The sequence below is a fragment of the Papio anubis genome, chromosome 20 (assembly GCF_008728515.1).
Source record: "Papio anubis isolate 15944 chromosome 20, Panubis1.0, whole genome shotgun sequence".
NCBI classification, from domain to species: domain Eukaryota; kingdom Metazoa; phylum Chordata; class Mammalia; order Primates; family Cercopithecidae; genus Papio; species Papio anubis.
Genome location: NC_044995.1, coordinates 12705930 through 12726849, shown reverse-complemented (window position 1 = coordinate 12726849; position 20920 = coordinate 12705930). Strand labels below are relative to the sequence as shown.

General features: G+C 50.6%; 1 protein-coding gene and 1 long non-coding RNA gene across 2 annotated transcripts in view; one reads left to right on the top strand and one right to left on the bottom strand.

The window, feature by feature from the left end:
• Window positions 1–1650: 1650 nt before the first annotated feature.
• On the bottom strand, window positions 1651–18508 carry ZSCAN22 (zinc finger and SCAN domain containing 22). The gene is made up of 3 exons (XM_009195527.4): window positions 18421–18508; window positions 5896–6349; window positions 1651–3409 (listed from the first exon to the last, which is right to left on the bottom strand). The coding sequence occupies exons 2-3, from the start codon at window positions 6296–6298 to the stop codon at window positions 2331–2333; spliced, it is 1482 nt and encodes a 493-aa protein (XP_009193791.2). The 5' UTR covers window positions 6299–6349; window positions 18421–18508; the 3' UTR covers window positions 1651–2330.
• Window positions 18285–20920, top strand: part of LOC110741969 — a 14886-nt gene continuing 12250 nt past the window's right edge. The window contains exon 1 of the long non-coding RNA XR_004180246.1: window positions 18285–18710. This is a non-coding gene — a long non-coding RNA (uncharacterized LOC110741969). The remainder of the gene's footprint in view (window positions 18711–20920) is intronic.

Here is a 20920-nt window from a genome sequence, read left to right as displayed (position 1 = left end):
CTGTGGCCATCTCTGCCTGTGTCTGGGACTCCCTCAGAGGTAATTCCCCAAGGTCTCTGTCTCCCTGAGTCTTACCTTCATGTTATGAGCCTTTCTCATCAGTCTTTGTGGCTCCATTTACTCTTGACATGGAGGGATTGGGCCCCAAATACAGGGAGATACATAGGGAGAGATGGTGACAGTGACTAGTACACAATACGCCAGGTCAAATGGTTCCCATAAGATGAGACCATCAGAGAAACAGAGGCATGAAGAACGACACCCTAACGGTAATGAACAGAAGCTGCAACATCCAGTGATAGACATGGACCCTAAAAATGGGACAGGGATGCAGCATTGTGAGAGGAGACCAGAGAACACATGGACAGGCAGTGTTCATGCTGGCAAAGACTAAGTCCATGACACCAGGGGACCTGGGGCCCTAGAAAAAGACAATACAGTCACATTTTATTGAGGCCACTGCATGCCAGGCTTATCTGGGTGCTGGCCCCAGGAAAATCAGATTGTTCTTGCTCTCCAGGGTTCAAGCTGCTGGGGAGACATCCATGTAAACATACATAAGGACAGTGGGGGGCAGAGAGAGCATGGTGACTGCCTCCTGGGGGCACCAGTCACATTCATGTAAGAGACGTCAGTCAGGGCCTACTGAGTCTTGTTTGTTGTAGATACTGAGAGCAAGACATGGCCGCTGCTCTCAGGAGCTCATAGTATCATTGGAAAACAATGTGGTAGGAGTTGTAAGGGAGGTATCTAGGAGGTGCTCTGGAAGCAGAGAGGGCAAGCTGAAGTCGGTTCCCGGAGAGCAGGGAGGCTTCTTTGGGGGACATTTGAAATATTTTAGATGACAAAGGAGAGGAGGGTTCCAGGCACAGGTACAAAGGCACATAGGTGGGAAAATGTATGGCTCCTTCGGGAACCACAGTAGTTCTGTGTGGCTGGTGTATGGAAGGTGGAGTCATGGTATGAGATGAGGCCATTTTCACATCACTGCATGCACAGAAAAATGACAATATTCATACATGCATATGAGGATAACTGGAGAGGTTGCTTGGGGCCCAGAGCGGCCTGCATCTTGGCATACTTACACCCTGTTCAGGAAGCTGTGCTGTAGAAGGAGATGGGTCGGAGAGCTTTCCACCTTGGAGTGACACAATCAGATTTGAGTAATAGCAAGAGTCCCCTGGAGAGTGATACAGGGGCAGAGAATAAGGGCAGGAAGGGGTCAGGAAGGGGACCCCGGCTATAATCCAGGCAGGGGCAATGAGGGCTCACATAAGGTAGCAGGAGTGGAAAAGGAGGTGCATTAGAGATAAGCTTCAGGTAGGCCGGGCGCGGTGGCTCAAGCCTGTAATCCCAGCACTTTGGGAGGCCGAGACGGGCGGATCACGAGGTCAGAGATCGGTGACTCATCCTGGCTAACACGTGAAACCCCGCCCTCTACTAAAAATACAAAAAACTAGCTGGGCTGCAGGTGGCGGGCGCCTGTAGTCCCAGCTACCGAGGCTGAGGCCGGAGAATGGCGTGGAACCGGAGGCAGGCGGAGCCCAGGAAAGTGAGCTGAGATCCCGGGCCACTGCACTCCAGCCTGGGCGTGCAGATGGTGACTCCAGTCTCCAAAAAAAAAAAAAAAAAAAAAAAAAAAAAAAAAAAAAAAAAAAAAAAAAGAGATAAGCTTCAGGTTAAACCAATAGTGCTGGTGACTGGTTGGATGTGGAAGGAAAAGGAGAGAGAGGAACATGTTGGAGAGGTGTCAAGCAGCACCACTGATTACGATAGGAAACCATGAGAGAGGCAGTGTGGAAAAGGCATCTCACAAGTCAGCCTTGGAGTTAGGCACAGAATAGGCTGGAGTGGAAATAGTAGGTGCCAAGGCACAGAGGTGGGCATGGCAGGTGTCCCTTCTGGGCTAAGCAGCAGAAAAGCAGGCAAGAAGAGCCACATGAGAACGAGCTCCAGTCTGCCTGCCCGGAGCATCCTGGGACGCTGAGTTCTGAGAGACATGTGCCTTCATTTGCCCTGGCCCTGAGAACCAATCCAAATCCTCAGCTCAGCTGCCTTCTCTCTGGGACAGCCCTGAGTGGGAAACAGAGGGTAGCAGTTCAGGGCCCTTCTGGAAGCTTCTCCAGCTGGCCTGAATCACCTTGGCTCATCAGGGTTCCTCAAATGCAGAGTTGTTTCTAGACAGCCCGAGTCTGCCCTGAGGCACCTATCATTCTGGCAGCTCATCAGTCACCCACCCTGTTTGTGGCTCTTTAGGAACTCAGGGTCTTTCTCTCAGATGCTGAGCCTCCAAGAAGGCGCTGTGCTGTGCCCCGAGGGTCGATTTCCGGTCACTGCAGTACCGTGATGTGGATCCGCAAGTGAACCATCAGGGCTGAGCTGCGGCTGAAGGCCTTCCCACAGTCACTGCACTTATAAGGCTTCTCTCCTGTGTGGATCCTCTGGTGCTCGATGAGGGAGGAGCTCTGTGCAAAGGCCTTCGGACACACCTTACACTGATAGGGCTTCTCTCCAGAATGGATTCTCAGATGTCGGATCAGGGCCGAGCAGTCGCTGAAGGCCCTGCCGCACGCGTCACACTTGTAGGGCTTCTCCCCGGTATGGACGCGCTGGTGCTGAGTCAGGTGCGTGCTCTGGCTGAAGGCCTTCCCGCACTCGTCACACTCGTAGGGCCGCTCCCCCGTGTGCACCCGCTGGTGCTGGGTGAGGTGAGTGCTGCGGCTGAAGGTTTTACCACATTCCCCACATTCGTAGGGTTTCTCTCCAGTATGAATCCTTTGGTGCTGAGTCAGGTGGGTGACTCGGCTGAAGGCCTTCCCACATTCCTTACACTCATGGGGCTTCACCCCCGTGTGGACAACCTGGTGCTGGGCGAGGTGAGTGCTCCGGCTGAAGGCTTTCCCACACTCGCTGCAGGCGTATGGTGTCTTCCGAGAATGGGTCTTCTGGTGTGCCTCGAGCGCCGAAGCACTCTGGAACATCTTCCTACACTCGCGACACTTGGAGGACCTCTTCCCTGAGTACGTGTATGGAGGCTCTGTCCCATAAGCATCCACCAGATCAACTTTGTCTTCTGAAGGAGCCTTCTCTTGGGAGGTGAGGTTTGGCCACGCACTAGAACTGTTCCTCGAGGCACCAGATTCACGGCCACGCTGGTCTGTGGGGGCATCCTTATAAGGCCCTGAAGTTTTCTTGAAATGGATCTGTTGGGCGATAGACTTTGTCCAGATCTCCCCTGATAGCCCAGACCTTCTCTCTGAGCTGCCCTCAGGTTCACAGGCCTTGTTAAAGGCGGGTCCAAGGGAAACACCTCCCATGAGGGTCTCAGTGACCACATTTGATGGCTCTGACTCTCCCAGGTCACTCTGCTTGCAGCTTGCATCTGTGGGCTCAGCTCCTGGATCCCATCCTGAAACAATCCGAACCACAGCGTCACTCTTCCTACCACACCAAGCCTCCCTGACTCTGCCGAGGGCCCCGGTCACCCTTTGTAAGGGGAGATGTGGCTCGTTCCTAACATCTGGCCCCAGTTCCAAGGGGAAGTTTCTCATTTGGTGGCTTGGATAACAGAGGGTGCAGGGCTGTCCTCCCACACCATCCAACACTATATCATGGGTTCTGATTTCTCCTCCTCCCACCAAACCCTCTGTCTTTCAAGGCTCCCAATTTTCGCTCAAGAGTCAGAGGAGAAACCCTGATGTGGAACTGATCTGAAAGACAGAGAGAGAGGGAGGGTCTGTCCTTGTCAGGACCCTGAGCACATGCACCGCTGCAGGCTCTGATCTCTGTGAGGTTGCAGTTCTGTCCCTCACACTCAACACCTTGCCTCTAGGCCTGGATGTGTCCAAAGGTGCTCAGTGAACTCTGACTGAATGAGGGAATCAATCCAGATGCCCATGATGGTGAAAATTTCTGCAAGTAGAACCTCAGGGAGAATATGGCTGCTGGGGGTGAGTAGGTGAGGTACCCACCTGGCCTCTCAAGCCCTACATTGTAAAGTACTGTGAAGGCAGAGTGTGGCGGAGGTGCTCTTGGAGATCAGAGTGTGCATGAGGTAGAGGAATGCTCACACTGACCTGCCCTGGATGGGTGCAAAGGACACATAATCTGGCACATCTACTGGATGAATTCCAGGGAGGAGGCAGAGACAGGTGGAATACCCACTGCTCAAGTCCACAGTGGGGTTCAGCAGTGCAGAAACTGGACTCAAACCCCAGCTCTACCACCTTAAGCAGTCCTGCCCTCATCTGGGACTCAGTCTCCCCATCTGTAAGCCATGGACGCTGTGCCGCTGGCCTCCCAGGGCCACTAACCATTATCAGGCTCTTGTCATGTGCTGGGCCCCAAGTCCAGTGGGTGACTTCCATTGTCTCATTTCAGCTTTGGCCTGCTCTCAGAAGGAGGTACTGCTGTGATTCTGTTGCAGATGGGGAAACTGAAATCTAGCTGAGGGAAGGTGTTGAGTAACTGGTACAGGATCACAGCTAGTGGCCCAGCTGGGATTTTAGCTCCAGAATCTTCTCCAGGTCCACAGGCAGCCTCTCCTGCTCCCCCAGCCATTCGCTTACCCCTGCCTCCCACTGTCTTCCTCTACTCCAGAAACATCACACCACCTGCTTTTACCAGAATGCATCAGTGCGAATCACACTGCCGGGCCTCTGACCCCACCATTCCCTCTGCATTTTGCCCTTTCTCTGAGCTTTGGCCAACCCTGTGGGAAGATGGGGCCACTCCCTCTTTCCTCTCCCTGTCTCTGTGATATCTGCTTGGGCATAGACCAACCTCTGTTCCAAAGAGGCCTGTTTCTCCTGGAGCTGAACAAATTATCCTAACAGTTGCAGTTACCATGTATTTAATCTGTGCCAGGCACCGTTTCAGGTGCTGCATGGGTATTGCCTTGTATCTCTCAACACCACTAAGGTGGGCGTTTAATCCCCATTTACCCATGAGTAAACTGAGGCACAAGGGAGTCACATGGCGAGGAAGAGAAGCAGTGGTTGGATCTACTGAGCCTTGATGATTCAGCTGTATCCAGACCCCACATTCCTCCTGCGCACTGCACGTTTCCTCCCAGTGTGTGGTACACCCACTTCCTATCTGCTGCCAATAGGCCAGGCCAACCCCATCTCAGACGAGCCACCCCTCCCTGCTCTGGACTGTCCCAAGGCTGGGTCTTCCCTGCATCCCACTGGACTTCCCTGGGTTGGGATGTTTGTGTGGGTCTCTCTGAGTAACAGTGTCCAGCTGAGCCTGGGGCAGGTCTGACTCACCCAAATCCTGGAGGCCAGCGCAGGGTGGGCACAGAGAAGGTGCACAGGGACATCTGGTATTTCCATCTCCCCCAACAGCCACCCCAGGCACCCAGCCCTTCGTCTGGTTTCCTCTGAGAAACAGCCAGTTGCTCACTGACAGGCCCTGGGATTTGGTTGGCCAAACACAAACATAAGATCCCAACCAGGCCAGTGGGGGCTCAGACCAGGAACCTCTTACTGTTATTACCCTGGGGTTTCTACATTGGGAAGATGTAAGCCTGGGGTTCCTGGCTATCTTTGTCCCCTTTGGAAAGAGAACCTAAAATAAGAAGGAAGCTAACACAGAAAAAACCAACCGAGAAACAGAACAAGAGAAGAAGAGAGTTCTGATGCTGTCAACAGATTTTCTGGATATAGCCGTATCTGCTGCCTCCTTACCCTTCTTTGCTTCAGCCCATTTCAGGTCGTTTTTGGTCACCTGCAACCAAAACACACCTGTCTACAACAGTGTGTGAGAGTTAGGGTAAAGTACAAATGTGAGAATGAGTGCATGAGTAACCCCAAACCAGAGCCCTGTGCTCCCATGTTCCTGTCCAGCGTGTACCCCCAGTGTGCCATGAATCTGCCCACAGCGCCCCTTTACCTCTCTTGTCCAGCACCTGAGTCAGATCCTCCACCAGCACAGCGGCTTCCTCTCCACTCTTGGGACTCTGGGCTCCCACCCAGGCTTGGATCTCTGGGGGCAGCGCACCCAGGAACTGCTCCAGCACCAGCAGCTCCAGTATCTGCTCCTTGGAGCGCGCCTCGGGCTGCAGCCACTGACAGCACAGCTCTCGGAGGTGGGCCAGGGCCTCGTGTGGACCAGATGCCTCCTCATAGCGGAAGTGCCGGAAGCGCAGGCGTGCAGCCTCAGGGTGAGCAATGTGGTCGTGGCTGGATTCTAGGCCCTGGGAGAGGCTGGCTTCCTCTCCCTCCTCCACCTTCACTTGAAGGAAGCTGTCCTCTTCCCATGGCACTGGGCTCAGGGAGTGCTTGGGGATGGCCATTGGGCAGCAGTGCTCAGCGAGACACAGGATGCTGGAGCCTTGGAACTGGGCCTGCAGGAACGTCAGAGCTTCAGCATCACATGGAACCTGGGCCCTGCCTCATGCCTACAGATCAGGGAAAACACAGGCTTGGGGCCTGTGAGATGCGAAAGACTCTCACAAAGACATAGACAATCATAATAATTAGGGAACTGTGCACCGTTCTAAGCTACTACGGCTTGCATGTAGATTCATTTAAAACTCACAACACGCTCAGCAGGTGAGACTTTCTAGCTATTTTATGGATGTAAAAACAGACACACAGGAGGAAAAGATTTGCCCAAAGTCCCTCAGCTAGTGAAGGGTTAACAGAGAGCTAAGCTACAAACCCAGGCAAACCTATAGCCAGCCTGTTTAAGGCGTGCTCCTCCCCCACAGAGCCAAGTCTTTCTCCCTCTGTCTCACATTCCCCAGGTGCAGCCACATATTATCTCTCTAATTTCTACTATGCCATCATTCAGCGCTCGAGGATTGATAAGATAATTGACTTTCAGCCTTTCCTCTCGAGGACGGAGTCTTGTTCTGTGCCCCTGCGGCTGGAGTGCAGGGCGCCTGATCTCTGCTCACTGCAGCTCCGGCCTCGGTTCACGCTTTATTCTCCTGCCTCAGCCTCCCAAGACCTGAGGGCGCCTCACCCACCTCTACCAAGCATTCTTCTCTTATTTTTAGTAGACCTGGGTTTCACCTGTTAGCCAGGATGGTCTCGACCTCCTGACCTCAAGGGACCCGCCCCTCGGCCTCCTCCCAAAGTGTTGATTTCAGGCTTCTGACACCACCGGCCTCCCTCCCTCTTTCTTTTTCTTAATGCACATTTACATACATTTCTCTAAACACAGCTTTTAGCTTTTTATACACCATAAGTTTGATATGTTGTATCTTCATATTACCATTTAGTTAAAATATTTTCTAATTTCGTTCAATTTCTACCTTACCCATTAATTATTTATTTATTTTATTTATTTATTTTTGGAGATGGAGTCTTGCCTCTGTCAGCCCAGGCTGGGCGTGCATGCGATCCTGGCCTGGCTGGTGAAAGCCTGCCTCCCGTGTTTATGCCATTCTCCTGCCTCAGCCTCCCTAGTAGCTGGGACTACAGGTGCCCACCACCAAGACCCGCTAATTTTTGTATTTTAATAGAGATGGGTTTCTCACTGTGGTCTCATCTCCTGACCTCGATCCGCTTCGCCTCGGCCTCCCTAAGTGCTGGGATGGGATTACAGGCGTGAGCCACTGCACCTGGCCCATTAATTATTTTAAAATTTATTTTATTGAGATGGAGTCTTCAGCCTAGGCTGGAGTGCAGCAGACTATCTCGACCACTGCACTTCCTGCCTCCCCGGTTCAATTAGCAGCTGAACCAGGTGAGCCACCACATGAGGCTACTTTAGATATTTTATGGAGATAGGGGTGCTCTCGCTGAGGTTGGCCAGGCTGGTTTCTTTGAACCTCACTGGGTGGCCCTGTCGTTCCCCAGCCTCTAGAGCTGGATTACAGCTGTGAGTCACCACCGGGTCCCATTGGTCATTTAAAAACTCTCCTCGGGCCGGGCTGGGCTGTGCCTGCCTGTAATCCCAGCATCTTTGGGAGGCCGAGACGGGCGGATCACGTGTCAGGAGGATCGAGACCATCCTGGCTAACCCGTGAAACCCTGTCTCTACTAAAAAATACAAAAACTAGCCGGGCGAGGTGTGGTGGTGGGCGCTCTGCAGTCCCAGCTACTCGAGGCTGAGGCAGGAGAATGGCGAACCCGGGAGGCAGAGTTTGCAGTGGTTTGAGATCCCGCCACTGCACTCCAGCCTGGCGACAGATGAAAGACCTCGGCCTCAAAAAAAAAAAAAGAAAAAACACTCTCCTGCTTCATTGCCAAACAATCCAGTTTTCTAGTTGTCTTTTTATTATTGATGTCTAGATTAAGTCTGCTGTACGAAAACATGCCTTTATGGTTTCGTAACTCCATTTCTTAAAATTTGCTGAAACTTGGTTTGGGACCCAGTGTATGGTTAATTTTGGTTAATGTTCCATGAATACTTGAAAATAATGCAAAGCCTTCTTAGCTATGACACCAAAAGCATAAGTAACAAAAGAAAAAATAAACTGGACTTCATCAAAATTAAAAGCTTTTGTGATTTGAAGGACCACATCAAGAAAGTGAAAAGAGTTCACAGAGGGAGAAAAATATTTGCAACATGTATCTGATGTTTCTGACCAGAAATAAATTCATAGTAAAAGATGAATAATACTGGGCCGAAAGCGTGGCTCGCCTGTAATCCCAGCACTTTGGGGAGGTCGACATGACCGCTTATGTCAGGAAATTGAGAGACCATCATCCTGGCTAACACGGTGAAACCCTAAGTTCCTACTAAAAAAATACAAAAAACTAGCTGCCCAAGCAGGTGGTGGGCGCCTGTAGTCCCAGCTACTCAGGAGGCTGAGCAGGAGAATGGCGTGAACCTGGGAGGCGGAGCTTGCAGTGAGCTGAGATCCGGCCACTGCACTCCAGCCTGGGCGACAGAGCGAGACTCTGTCTCAAAAAAAAAAAAAAAAAAAAAAGATGAATAATATCATTTAAAAATGAGCAGAGGATGTGATAGACATTTCTCCAAGGAAGATACACAAATGGGCAATAAATACATGAAAAGATGCTTAACATCACTAACAACCAGGGGAACAAACAAACCCCAATGAGATAGCACTCACACTCAAGGATGCCTAGAAGCAGATAACATGTGTAGGCAAGGATATGGAGAAACTGTAATCCTCATATGCTGCTGCCGGGAATGTAAGATGGGATAACCACTGTGGGAAACACAGTCTGGGAGTTCCTCAAAAGCTTAAACAGAGTTACCCCATGACCTAGCAATTCTACTCCTACGTGTATACCCAAGAGAAAATGAATATGTCCCCGCAAAACGCACGTTAAAAAAAAAAATGATAAATTGCACTTCACTGCAATTGAGAATTTTTGTTCTTTGAAAGACACTGGGCCGGGCGCGGTGGCTCAAGCCTGTAATCCCAGCACTTTGGGAGGCCGAGACGGGCGGATCACGAGGTCAGGAGATCGAGACCATCCTGGCTAACCCGGTGAAACCCTGTCTCTACTAAAAAAATACAAAAAACTAGCCGGGCGAGGTGGTGGGCGCCTGTAGTCCCAGCTACTCGGGAGGCTGAGGCAGGAGAATGGCGTAAACCCGGGAGGCAGTGGGAGGCCGAGGTGGGTGGATCGCCTGAGGTCAGGAGTTCAAGACCAGCCTGGCCAACACAGTGAAACCCCGTCTCTACGAAAAAATACAAAAATCAGCTGGGTGTGGTGGCAGGCACCTGTAATCCCAACTACTTGGGAGGCTGAGGCAGGAGAATCGCTTTGAACCTGGGAGGCGGGAAGTTGCAGTAACAGAGTGTGCCACTGCACTCCAGCCTGGTGACAGAGCTAGACTGCCTCAAAAAAAAAAAAAAGAGAAAAAAAAGGAAAGCATATTAGTGTTTGCCAGAGGCTGAAAAGAGACACAGATGGGAGTGGCCTAATGGGTTCGGGATTTCTTTTGGGGATGATAAAAATGTTCCAGAGGCCAGGCGCGATGGCTCACGCCTGTAATCCCAGCACTTTGGGAGACTGAGGCGAGTGGATCATGAGGTCAGGAGTTCAAGACCAGCCTGACCAACATGGAGAAACCCCACCTCTACTAAAAATACAAAATCAGCTGGGCGTGGTGGTGCATGACTGTAATCCCAGCTACTTGGGAAGCTGAGGCAGAAGAATCCCTTGAACCTGGGAGGCGGGGGTTGCAGTGAGCCGAGATTGTGCCATTGCACTCCAGCCTGGGCAACAAGAGTGCAACTCCATCTTAAAAAATAAAATAAAAATAAAACTTAAAACAAAAAAATGTTGGCCAGGCACAGTGGCTCACGCCTGTAATCCCAGCACTTTGGGAGGCCAAGCCAGGCCGATCACGAGGTCAAGAGATCGAGACCATCCTGGCCAACATGGTGAAATCCCGTCTCTACTAAAAATACAAAACAATTAGCTGGGCATGGTGGCGCATGCCTGTAGTCCCAGCTACTTGGGAGGCTGAGGCAGGTGGATCACAAGGTCAGGAATTCAAGACCAGCCTGGCCAGCATGACGAAACCCCATCTCTACTAAAAATACAAAAACTAGCCAGGCGTGGCAGTGGGCACCTGTAATCCCAGCTACTTAGGAGGCTGAGGCAGGACAATTGCCTGAACCCGGGAGGTGGAGGTTGTAGTGAGCAGAGATTGTGCCACTGCACTCCAGCCTGGCCGACAGAGTGAGACTCTGTCTCAAAAAAAAAAAAAAAAGTGCATTTGATAATTGTTGGGTGTTCTCTCCCTTATTTAAGTCAGGCCTCTACACAAGAGACACCTTATCAGTAAGTCTCTGTGCTTCCACACTGCTTTATTTGCTCTTCACCACCTGATGTATGATACACTTATGTGATTACTTGTTTATTATTTACTTGCCCCTGTTGGAGTGTCAGCACATCAAGGGCAGGGGTTTTCATTTAGGTCATTGCTTTATCCCCGGTGTCTACAGAATTGCTGGGGACATACACCAATAATAAGTTTTGTTCAACACATCTCTATTAGGTGCCTACTCTGTGACCAGCACTGTATTAGGAATGCAAATACGGGGAAGACATGGGTCCTGGGCTCAACGACCTCAATGGAAGGACAGTGACCAACACATGATACAATAATCATTATGATTTACAGTAAATAGTATGTTATAGAAGTAAAAGAAAAGTCAAATGATATAGACAATGGAACCTATTGGCTATCAGGCCACACTAGCCTTTTACATCTGTTATCCATTCAGTTTTCCTAGGCACTGCCCCCAACAGCCAGTATTACCACTCCCACTTTCAAAGGGGAACCTAGCTGCTAGAGCTTCATCCCGGGGTCAGTAGCACAAAGTTGGGGGTTTGCTTCAGGCAGGCAGAGCATTTGAATGGCTATCAGGGGCCAGCAAAAACTTACTTTGTTTTTGAGACGGAGTCTGCTGTATCGCCCAGGCTTGGAGTGCAGTGGTGTGACATTCTGCTCACTCTGCAAGCTCCACCTCCTGTTCACTCCCATTCTCTGCCTCAGTCTCCAGAGTAGCTGAGGACTACAGGCACTGTTCACCAAGCCTCCGCTTACTCTGTATTTTTAAGACACGGAAACCATTTTTGTCGCCGGGTTGGAGTGGTGGGCACCATCTCAGCTCACTGTGGCCTGGCCTCCGGTTTCATTCTTCCTGCCTCAGCCTCCCGGAATAGTTGGGACTACAGGGGCCACAACCGCGCCTTCTGCTAATTTTTGTATTTTAGTAGAGACTGTTTTACCATAGCTAGATGTCTCTGATTCTTCCCTGACCTTGTGGATTCGGCCCACCGCCTCCTAAAGTGTTGGGATTAGTAAGGCGTGAGCCACCGTCAATTTTTGTATTTTTAGTAGAGACGGTTTATCGGTACAATACCCAGATGGTCTCGATTCTCCTGATCCGGATCTGCCCCACTGGCTCCAAAGGCTGGGAGGACAGGCGCGGACATCATGCCACAAATCACATTATGTACTATTGTGAGGCTAATAATTAGAACATCTTTGGCAAACAATTTGCAGTATGTTGTAAGAGTTTAAATGGCCAGGCTCTGTCTCAATATTATTAATTTACTTCTCAGAATCTAGCCCCATTTGAGACAAAAGGCACCGGGACATTCAGAGGGGGAGCATAATACTTTCTTCTATTTGAAATTTTTGAGATGAGTTCAGTTCTGGCACTAGGCATGGGAGCGGCACCAGACCCCCTCTCAGCCACTGCAAGCCCCTGCCTCCGGGAGCATTTATCTTCTCCTGCCTCAGCCTCCCAGTAGCTGGGACCACAGGCTTTTCCCCACCCCTCAGCCTGCCAGTTTTTGTATTCTTTAGAGCCTGGTTTCACCTGTGTATGGTACACACTAGGAGGTATCTTACTCTCTCTGGACCTTGATCCTACCGGGCCTCCCAGTGCTGGGATTGGTATGAGCCACCACGCCCGCCTAATTTTTGGTATTTTTAGTAGAGATCGTGGGGTTTCACTGTAGCCACCTAGGATACCTCTGACATCTCCTGACCTCGCGATCTGCCCCGGCTGTGGCCTCCTGGGGGCAATGGGAGTACAGGCTTTATTTACTGGGCGCTTGGCCAAAAACTACTTTTCAAAATGTTATTGGTGAGGGCGATCAATTAGAATATCTTTGGCAAACAATTTGGCAGTATGTTGTAAGAGTTTTAAAATGGCCAGGCTCTGTCTCAATATTAATTCTACTTCTCAGAATCTAGCCCCATTTCTAGATGGGGGTGCTACCGACATTCAGAGGGGGATAATACTTTCTGTTTGAAATTTTTTAAATTTTATTATTATTATTATTATTTTTGTAGAGACAAGGCCTCACTATGTTGCCCAGGCTGGTCTCGAACTCCTGGGCTCCAGGGATCCTCAAGTGATCCTCACCTCGACCTCCCAAAGTGTTGGGATTACAGCGTGAGCCACCATGCCTTGCCAAAAAGTTAATGTTCTTAATGATATGAGAAAATGCTTATGCGATAGTGTTAAGTAAAAGAGTCAGAATGGGCCAGGCACAGTGGCTTATGCCTGTAATCCCAGCACTTTGGAAGGCTGAGGCAGGTGGATCACGAAGTCAGGAGTTCGAGACCAGCCTGGCTAACATGGAGAAACCCTGTTTCTACCAAAAATACCAAAATTGGCTGGGCATGGTGGCGGATGCCTATAATCTCAGCTACTCAGGAGGCTGAGACAGGAGAATCGCTTGAACCTGGGAGGTAGAGGTTGCAGTGAACCGAGATTGTGCCATTGTACTCCAGCCTGGGCGACAGAGCAAGACTTCATCTCAAAAAAAAAGACTCAGAATGAAAAACTGCATAGAGAATTGAGACCTGTCTTTGCTATACCACTCCCACCTCCCCCAAAAAAGGCATTAAAAACACTGGAAAGTATTAAGTTGTCCTATACGTGGTAGGTTCCTCCCAGGTTGTGGGGCTATGAAGTCACCCTGATTTTTTTACTTAAAAAAAAAGTGTGTATGTATGTGTGTATATACATATATATATATATATATAATTATATAATTCACATACCATAAAATTTCCCCTTTTAGTGGTTTTAATATATTCACAAAGTTGTGCAGCTATCACCAAAATCTAATTCCAGACAATTTTCATCATCCTAAAATGAAACTTATTAGAAGTCACTCCCCATTTCCCTTCCTCCCAGCCCCTGCCAACTACTAATATACTTCTGTGGTTATTGATTTGTCTATTCTTGGCATTTCATATCAATAGGATCATAAAATATATTATATTTTGTGTCTCGCTTCTTTCACTGAGTATGTATGTATTTTAGGTTCTTTTTTTGTTTTGAGACAGAGTTTCGCTCTGTTGCCCAGGCTACAGTGCAGTGGCACAGTCTCGGCTCACTTTGAGCTCTGCCTCCCGGGTTCACACCATTCTCCTGCCTCAGCCTCTGGAGTGGCTGGGACTACAGGCGCCCGCCACCATGACCAGCTGTATTTTAGGTTCATTAAAAAACATTTTAAGGCCAGGCGCGGTGGCTCAAGCCTGTAATCCCAGCACTTTGGGAGGCCGAGACGGGTGGATCACAAGGTCAGGAGATCAAGACCATCCTGGCTAACACGGTGAAACCCCGTCTCTACTAAAAAATACAAAAAAAAACACTAGCCGGGCGATGTGGCGGACGCCTGTAGTCCCAGCTACTTGGGAGGCTGAGGCAGGAGAATGGCGTGAACCCGGGAGGCGGAGCTTGCAGTGAGCTGAGATCCGGCCACTGCACTCCAGCCTGGGCGACAGAGCAAGACTCCGTCAAAAAAAAAAAAAAAAAACAAACAAAAAAAACATTTTAATGGGCTAGGCGCGGTGGCTCACACCTATAATCTCAGCATTTTGGGAGACCAAGGTGGGGCGGATTACTTGAAGCCAGGAGTTCAAGACCAGCCTGGCCAACACAGCAAAACCCCATTTCTACTAAAAATGCAAAAATAGTCAGGCATTGTGGCAGGTGCCTGTAGTCCCAGTTATTTGGGAGGCTAAGGCATGAGAATTGCTTGAACCTGGGAGGTGGAGGTTGCAGTGAGCTGAGATCATGCCACTTCACTCCAGTCTGGGTGACAGAGTAAGACTGTCACAAAAAAAAAAAAAAAAAAGAAGAAGAAGAAGAAGAAAAGAAAAAGAAAAAAAAAGTGTTAATGAACTTGAAAATGTTCATTAAAATTACTGTCATCCCCCCTCTGCCAATGATTCCCTACATTCATGGGTAACCATGCTCCGCCTTTCCTAGTCATTCCATTTGCTTAATGCCTGTGTATGGTGCACCTGCTATAGTGCAAGTCCTGTGTACTGTGGCTCCAGGGCAGCCCAGCCTCTCTGAGGAAACAGTACAGAGCTAGCGAAGAGTTACCCAGGGCACTCTGGGAAGAGGACTTAGACTAGTACCAGGTATCTGGGATGACACCTGAAGAAAGTGGCAGCTAAGATGAGGCATGTTATCAGTACTTCATTCCTTTCCATAACTAAATAATATTTCATTGTATACGTATACTACATTTTGTTAATCCATTCATCAATTGATGGACATTTGGTTGTTTCTACTTTTTGGCTATTCTGAAAATTGCTGCTATCAATAGTAGCGTACAAGTTTTTGTATTGGCAAATGTTTTCAATTCTCCTAGGTATACACCTAGGAGTGGAATTCCTGGATACAATAACTCTATGCTTAACTTTTTTTTTTGGTTTTTTGTTTGAGATGGAGTCTTGCTCTGCTGCCCAGGCTGCAGTGCAATAGTGTGATCTCGGCTCACTGCAAGCTCTGCCTCCCGGGTTCACGCCATTCTCCTGCCTCAGCCTCCCGAGTAGCTGGGACTACAGGCGGCTGCCACCATGCCCAGCTATTTTTTTTTGTATTTTTAGTAGAGATGGGGTTTCACCGTGTTAGCCAGGATGGTCTCAATCTCCTGACCTCATGTACCGCCCGCCTCAGCCTCCCAAAGTGCTGGGATTACAGGCATGAGCCACTGCGCCTGGCCGAGTCCAGCCTATGCTTAACTTTTTAAGAAACTGCCAGGCTGTTTTGCAAATTGGCTGTACCATTTTGCATTCCCACCAGCTGTGGATGAAGGTTCCAATTTCTCTACATCCTTACCAAGGTATTATATACTATGGTAGTTCCCCTTATCTGCAGGGGATGTGTTCCAAGACCCTCCAGTGGATGCCTGAAACCATGGATAGTACTCTGGCTCCAGGACAGCCCAGCCTCTCTGAGGAAACAGTACAGAGCTAGCGAAGAGTTACCCAGGGCACTCTGGGAAGAGGACTTAGACTTATATTTTTTCTTATACATATATACCCATGATAAAGTTCATAAGTTAGCCATAGTAAGAAATTAACAATGACTCATAAAATAGAACAATTATAACAATATACTGTAATAAAAGCTATATGAATGTGGTCTTTCTCAAAATATTGTACTATACTCACCAAAACTGAACACAAGGGGTGACTACTGTATTACTTTTCTCGACATTCTCTACTTCCCACAGTGAACTTGTTTTCTCTTATAGTCAGGAAGAATACCCTAAATTAAGTGTAACCTCTCCTAGGAGACCTCAACACTTTGCTTTGGCCACACACTACTCCTTACTCAAAGACTTAGCCTCTCCGTCTCCCATCCACGACTCCCACAGTTTTAAGTATTTGCAGTTCTTCTGTTTCCTTTCCTTCAATGTCAGCCAGGACACTCAGTGTGCTTGGAGTCTCTGCTCAAGGAAGTCACCCTGGACAGAGATGCAGGAGGCCTGAGAAAGAGCAAAGGCCTTGGGCACAGGAAGAAGAGAATGTTACTCTAAAACAAGACCCCAATCCTGAAACCTTTTGGTGACAGCTGGTGACCTCTGGCAACCTCTGGCAAAGCTGTGTTTAAGCCCCTTCACTGCACTGTAAAGTTCTCTTGGGTCTCTCATAGCCTTCCTAAACCCCTTGTTGCCCCTGCTGTTCTTGAGTTCTGAAATCCCTCTCTGACTGATTCCTCTGGGCTCTCTAGGCCTCATCTCAGCTGCCACTTTCTTCAGGTGTCATCCCAGATACCTGGTATTAGTCTAAGTCCTCTTCCCAGAGTGCCCTGGGTAACTCTTCGCTAGCTCTGTACTGTTTCCTCAGAGAGGCTGGATTGTCCTGGAGCCACAGTACACAGGACTTGCCCTATAGCAGGTTCACAATAAACAGGCATTAAGCAAATGGAATGACCAGGAAAGGCTAAGCATGGTCACCCACGAATGCAGGGAATCATCTGGGGAAGGGGAGGGGAAGGAGGAGCATGGGTGTCAGGGATGACAATACATGCAGCAACAGCTTCCAGATTCTCTTTTGCACCCCTGGAACACCTGTTCTGGAGAAATCCCTCATGACAGTCTCTGAAATACATGTATGTGAAACTTCCTCAGCCTCATCAGCCAACCTCAACTCCTATCAGGATGAGGTTCCCCATCCACAGCTGCTTGACCAACCAAGGAGGGTGGTTCTTTTCATTTCTCACACATGGCTTATACCTAGCCTGATAATGGTACCTACCTCAGAGGGTTGCTATGAGATTATGTGAGGCGATTTATTACAAGTGTCCAGCACAGGCCTGGTGCACAGTAAACATGCAGTAGATGTATGGATTCCATAGCCCCCTGCTACACATAAGCACACACTGGGCGACATATCCGTAAGCCCAGCTGAATGACCAATAGTCGCCCAATTTCAGCTGCAGACATGGCAAAGCATAAATCCTCTCTCATATGCTTGGTAAACTGTTTGTGGATAGCCCAAGTTTTAGTCTCCCTGATAAAAATCTCAGTCAATCATATATTAACACATATTATCTCAGGTACGGTCTGTCAGCCATAGCCTTCAAAATACCCAGACACAGGAAATATCTCAATGTCACCTATAATCAGTCAAATAAACACAGGCCTGGCCAGGCATGGTGGCTCAGCCTGTAATCTCAGCGCTTTGGGAGGCCTAGGCGGGTGGATCACCTGAGGTCAGGAGTTCCGGAGCAGCCTGACCAAGATGGTGAAACCCCGTCTCTACCAAAAATACAAAAATTAGCCAAGTGTGGTGGCGGGCGCCTGTAATCCCAGCTACTCCGGAGGCTGAGGCAGGATAATCGCTTGAACCCGGGAGGCCGACGTTGCAGTGAGCCGAGATTGCACCGCTGCACTCCAGCCTGCGCGACAGAGCGAGACTCTGTCTCAAAAACAGACACAAACACAGGCCCTCGCAGCATTTCCATCACACAGTATTATTCTGATCAGAGTCATTCATAATCTTAGTCACTATCTCAAGGACACATAAAGAATATCAGTCACACTTGAAATCACACCGTCACACACTCACCCTCTCACTTACAGTATCTCACAACCCATCTGCAAAGTCTCAAAGGGCAACCATCTCTGTCAGTCACACACTCCGTGGTTAGTGTTACACGCAACCTATCAGAATCACACACTCCAACCCGTCAGATACACACACAGGAGGTGTCAGACACAGAACTGCCTATCAGACACAATAACGGGTCCGTCCCACACCCTCCCAGGCCACTGGTTCTACATTTTATCTGTTGTCTGTCCGCCTGCTCCACACTTCGCCCGCCCCACACCGGTCAATCAGTCCATCCGACACTCTCTCCGTCGGTCCGACACTCTCTCCGTCGGTCCGACACTCTCTCCGTCGGTCCGTCCGGCACTCAGTGTGTCAGTCCGCACCACATTCAGTCCGTGAGTGCGTCTACACTGGGTCCGTCGGTCCGTGCACACCCGGTCCGTCCACACCGGGTCCGTCAGTCCGTCACATCCTCTGCGCGTGTGTCCGGCACTCGCAGTCCGTCTATTCACGGCCCCTAGTCAGCCTCTCACTCTATCCGCTGGGAGGTACCCCGCATCTTGCTCTGGCCACCCCAGACGTTCGCGGCTTCTGGACCTGCTGTACTCCCCTTTGACCTGGACCAGGGCGGAGAACACCCCCGAAACCCACCTCACCAGCACAGCCGGCGGACCCTTCCGGAGCTGCCCGCAGAGACGAGCCAGCTTGCGCGCCCGCCACCCCGGACCACAGCTCCCAGCACGCCCCACGGGCCTACGCCCGCCAGGACTACAATTCCCGGCGTCCTCCGGAAGCTCAAGCGTACCCAGGCGCGGCGCCTGCTGGGAATTATAGTTGTCGTTGGTCAGCACGCGGGCCACGGGATCGCAGCCCCGCCTTTGTGGGACTGAGGTGACGCTGAGTGGGAGAGCAGCAGGGGATGCGCGAGGCGGGACGTGGAGGTGAGAGAAGTGTGAAGGCTGAGGAAGACTGGAACGCCGGAGTACCTGGCGCGTACATCGCGCGATACCGATGCGCGATGCGCCCGTGCGAGAGGGCAAGGCAAGGAGGCTACCGTGCGATAATGAGTGCGTGAATGCGCCTGCGCAGATACTGGCGGAAAAATAATGTCCGATAAAAAGCGAGAGGATGTATCACACGATATCCCGAATAAGTCCGTGGCAAATTGATAAGCCCAAAGAGGCATCGATACCGATGGGAAGGCGCCCGTGTGATAATGGAGGGCGCCCGTGATGTAATGAGGGCGAGGGCATTGTGCGGAGGCCGATACCGAGGGCGCACCAAAGTAGAGGCCGAGGGTGGTCAAAAGTGGCGCGAGGGTCAATAGGCCACGTGCGAGGGTCGATGCGGTACGTCTCCAGCAGATACCGATAAGTAACAAAGATACCGATAAAAGGCGAAAAAGTCCAAAACACCGGTATCGAGAACCAGGTTACCGTGCGATACTGATGTCGCGCGATACCGATGTCGAGGTCCGGTGCGAGTACCTGATAAGTCCTGCGCGGAGTGGCCTGAAATGAGGCCCCAGTGATACCGAGGGCAACCGCGAGAGTGCAACGATAGTATCGTGTGGAGGTCGATGCGGCCCTTTGGGATAAATTGATGGCGTCCAGCAGGTGTATCGATGAGGGCACGGTGTGATAATTGAGGGCGCATTCGTAGAGGTGGGGCGATAATAGGCTTACCGTGAGGTCGATGCGAAGTCCCGCGAGGATCGAGGCATCAAAGGAGGAACTGATGAGGTCTGTGCGATACCGATGGTTGATGTTCAGCCCAGGAAGAGATCCTGATGGGCGCATCGTGCGCAGAAAATTGATATGGCGTGCACAGTGCGATATTCGGCGCGATGGGCGTCCGTGATACCGAGGGCGATACGCCGCCAGCCTGCGCGGCGCGGCCGGTCACGAGTGCGCGGACGTAACATGCGTTATGTCGTTCGTCATCTGACTGCGTGCAAAAGACAGTCACGAGGAAATGCCTTCTTCCGTCCGAGGTGATGGGGATGTGGTCGCGGCTGAGAGAAATCAGGCTGCGCCCGTGCAGGGCTTCGAGGCGCCCGTGAGTGGGCCTGGAGAACGCCCGTGCGGAGGCCGAGGCGGTCGCGTGATACCGAGGTTATGGTGCCCGTGCGATACCGAGAGCGCCCGTGAGGGCCGGGGGCGTACGTGATACCGAGGGCGTCCGCAGGTGCAGTGAGTACCGAGGGCGGTCAGTGATATTTATTGATGCCCGTGGAGGCCGAGGGCACCGCAGAGGGCTGAGGGCGTCCAAAGAGGTCAGATGACTTACCGTGCGGATACTTCGATAAGCCCGGCGTGAAGGCCGAGGGTGCCCGTGCGATGGCGGGCCTGCTGATGCGAGGGCAGATCCTGCGGGGAAGGTCGAGGCGAGGATGTCCCCTGCATGACGGCTGATATCAGTTTGGCTGTGCGAGGCTCGAGGAAGAGGGGTGCCCGTGCGATGAGGCAGAGGAGCTCACGCCACTTTTGCACACTCTCCTTCTGTTCTGAATTCCCAGGAAGGCAAGGGGGCCACTGGGGTCTTGGGGTCTACACAGAAAGATGAGGATTCCTGACTTGATGCTTGGGCAGACCTGTGCCCTGACTTGCCTCTTAAATAATAAAGCCCCGGACACAGACACCCCACCTCATCTGGGTACCTCCTCTGGACCTAGGCTGGGTCTTCATAGGCAGCCACAGCCACCTGTGCTGCTGCCCCCACATTGCCTCTGGCTTTGGGCTTCTCAAGGACTTGCTATGTGATGCTGAGTTCCTTAACATGGGGACGATGTGTTGGAATGTGGCAGTGTTCAGGCCCTGGTAGCCAAATAAGGGGACCCACTTCCACCAAATGACAGCAGCAGCTCCCCTTTCCTGAGCACCTCCTGCAGGTCAGGCCAGCCAGCAAACACCTTTGCTGGTACTCTCAACCAATCAAAGGGGAGGTATTATCATTACTGTCTTTTACAGGTTGGGAAACTGGGGCACAGAGAAGTTAAACCAAAGGTTGTTTGGTAAAGTGACTGGCAGGCGGAGATGTGAAACTTTGTGCTTTCAAAATTACATATACATGTTTTACAGAAGTACAAGTGCTCAGCTTAGTGAATTTGGTAAATGCACAGCCCTGTGTAACTAGCATTCAAATTGAACTC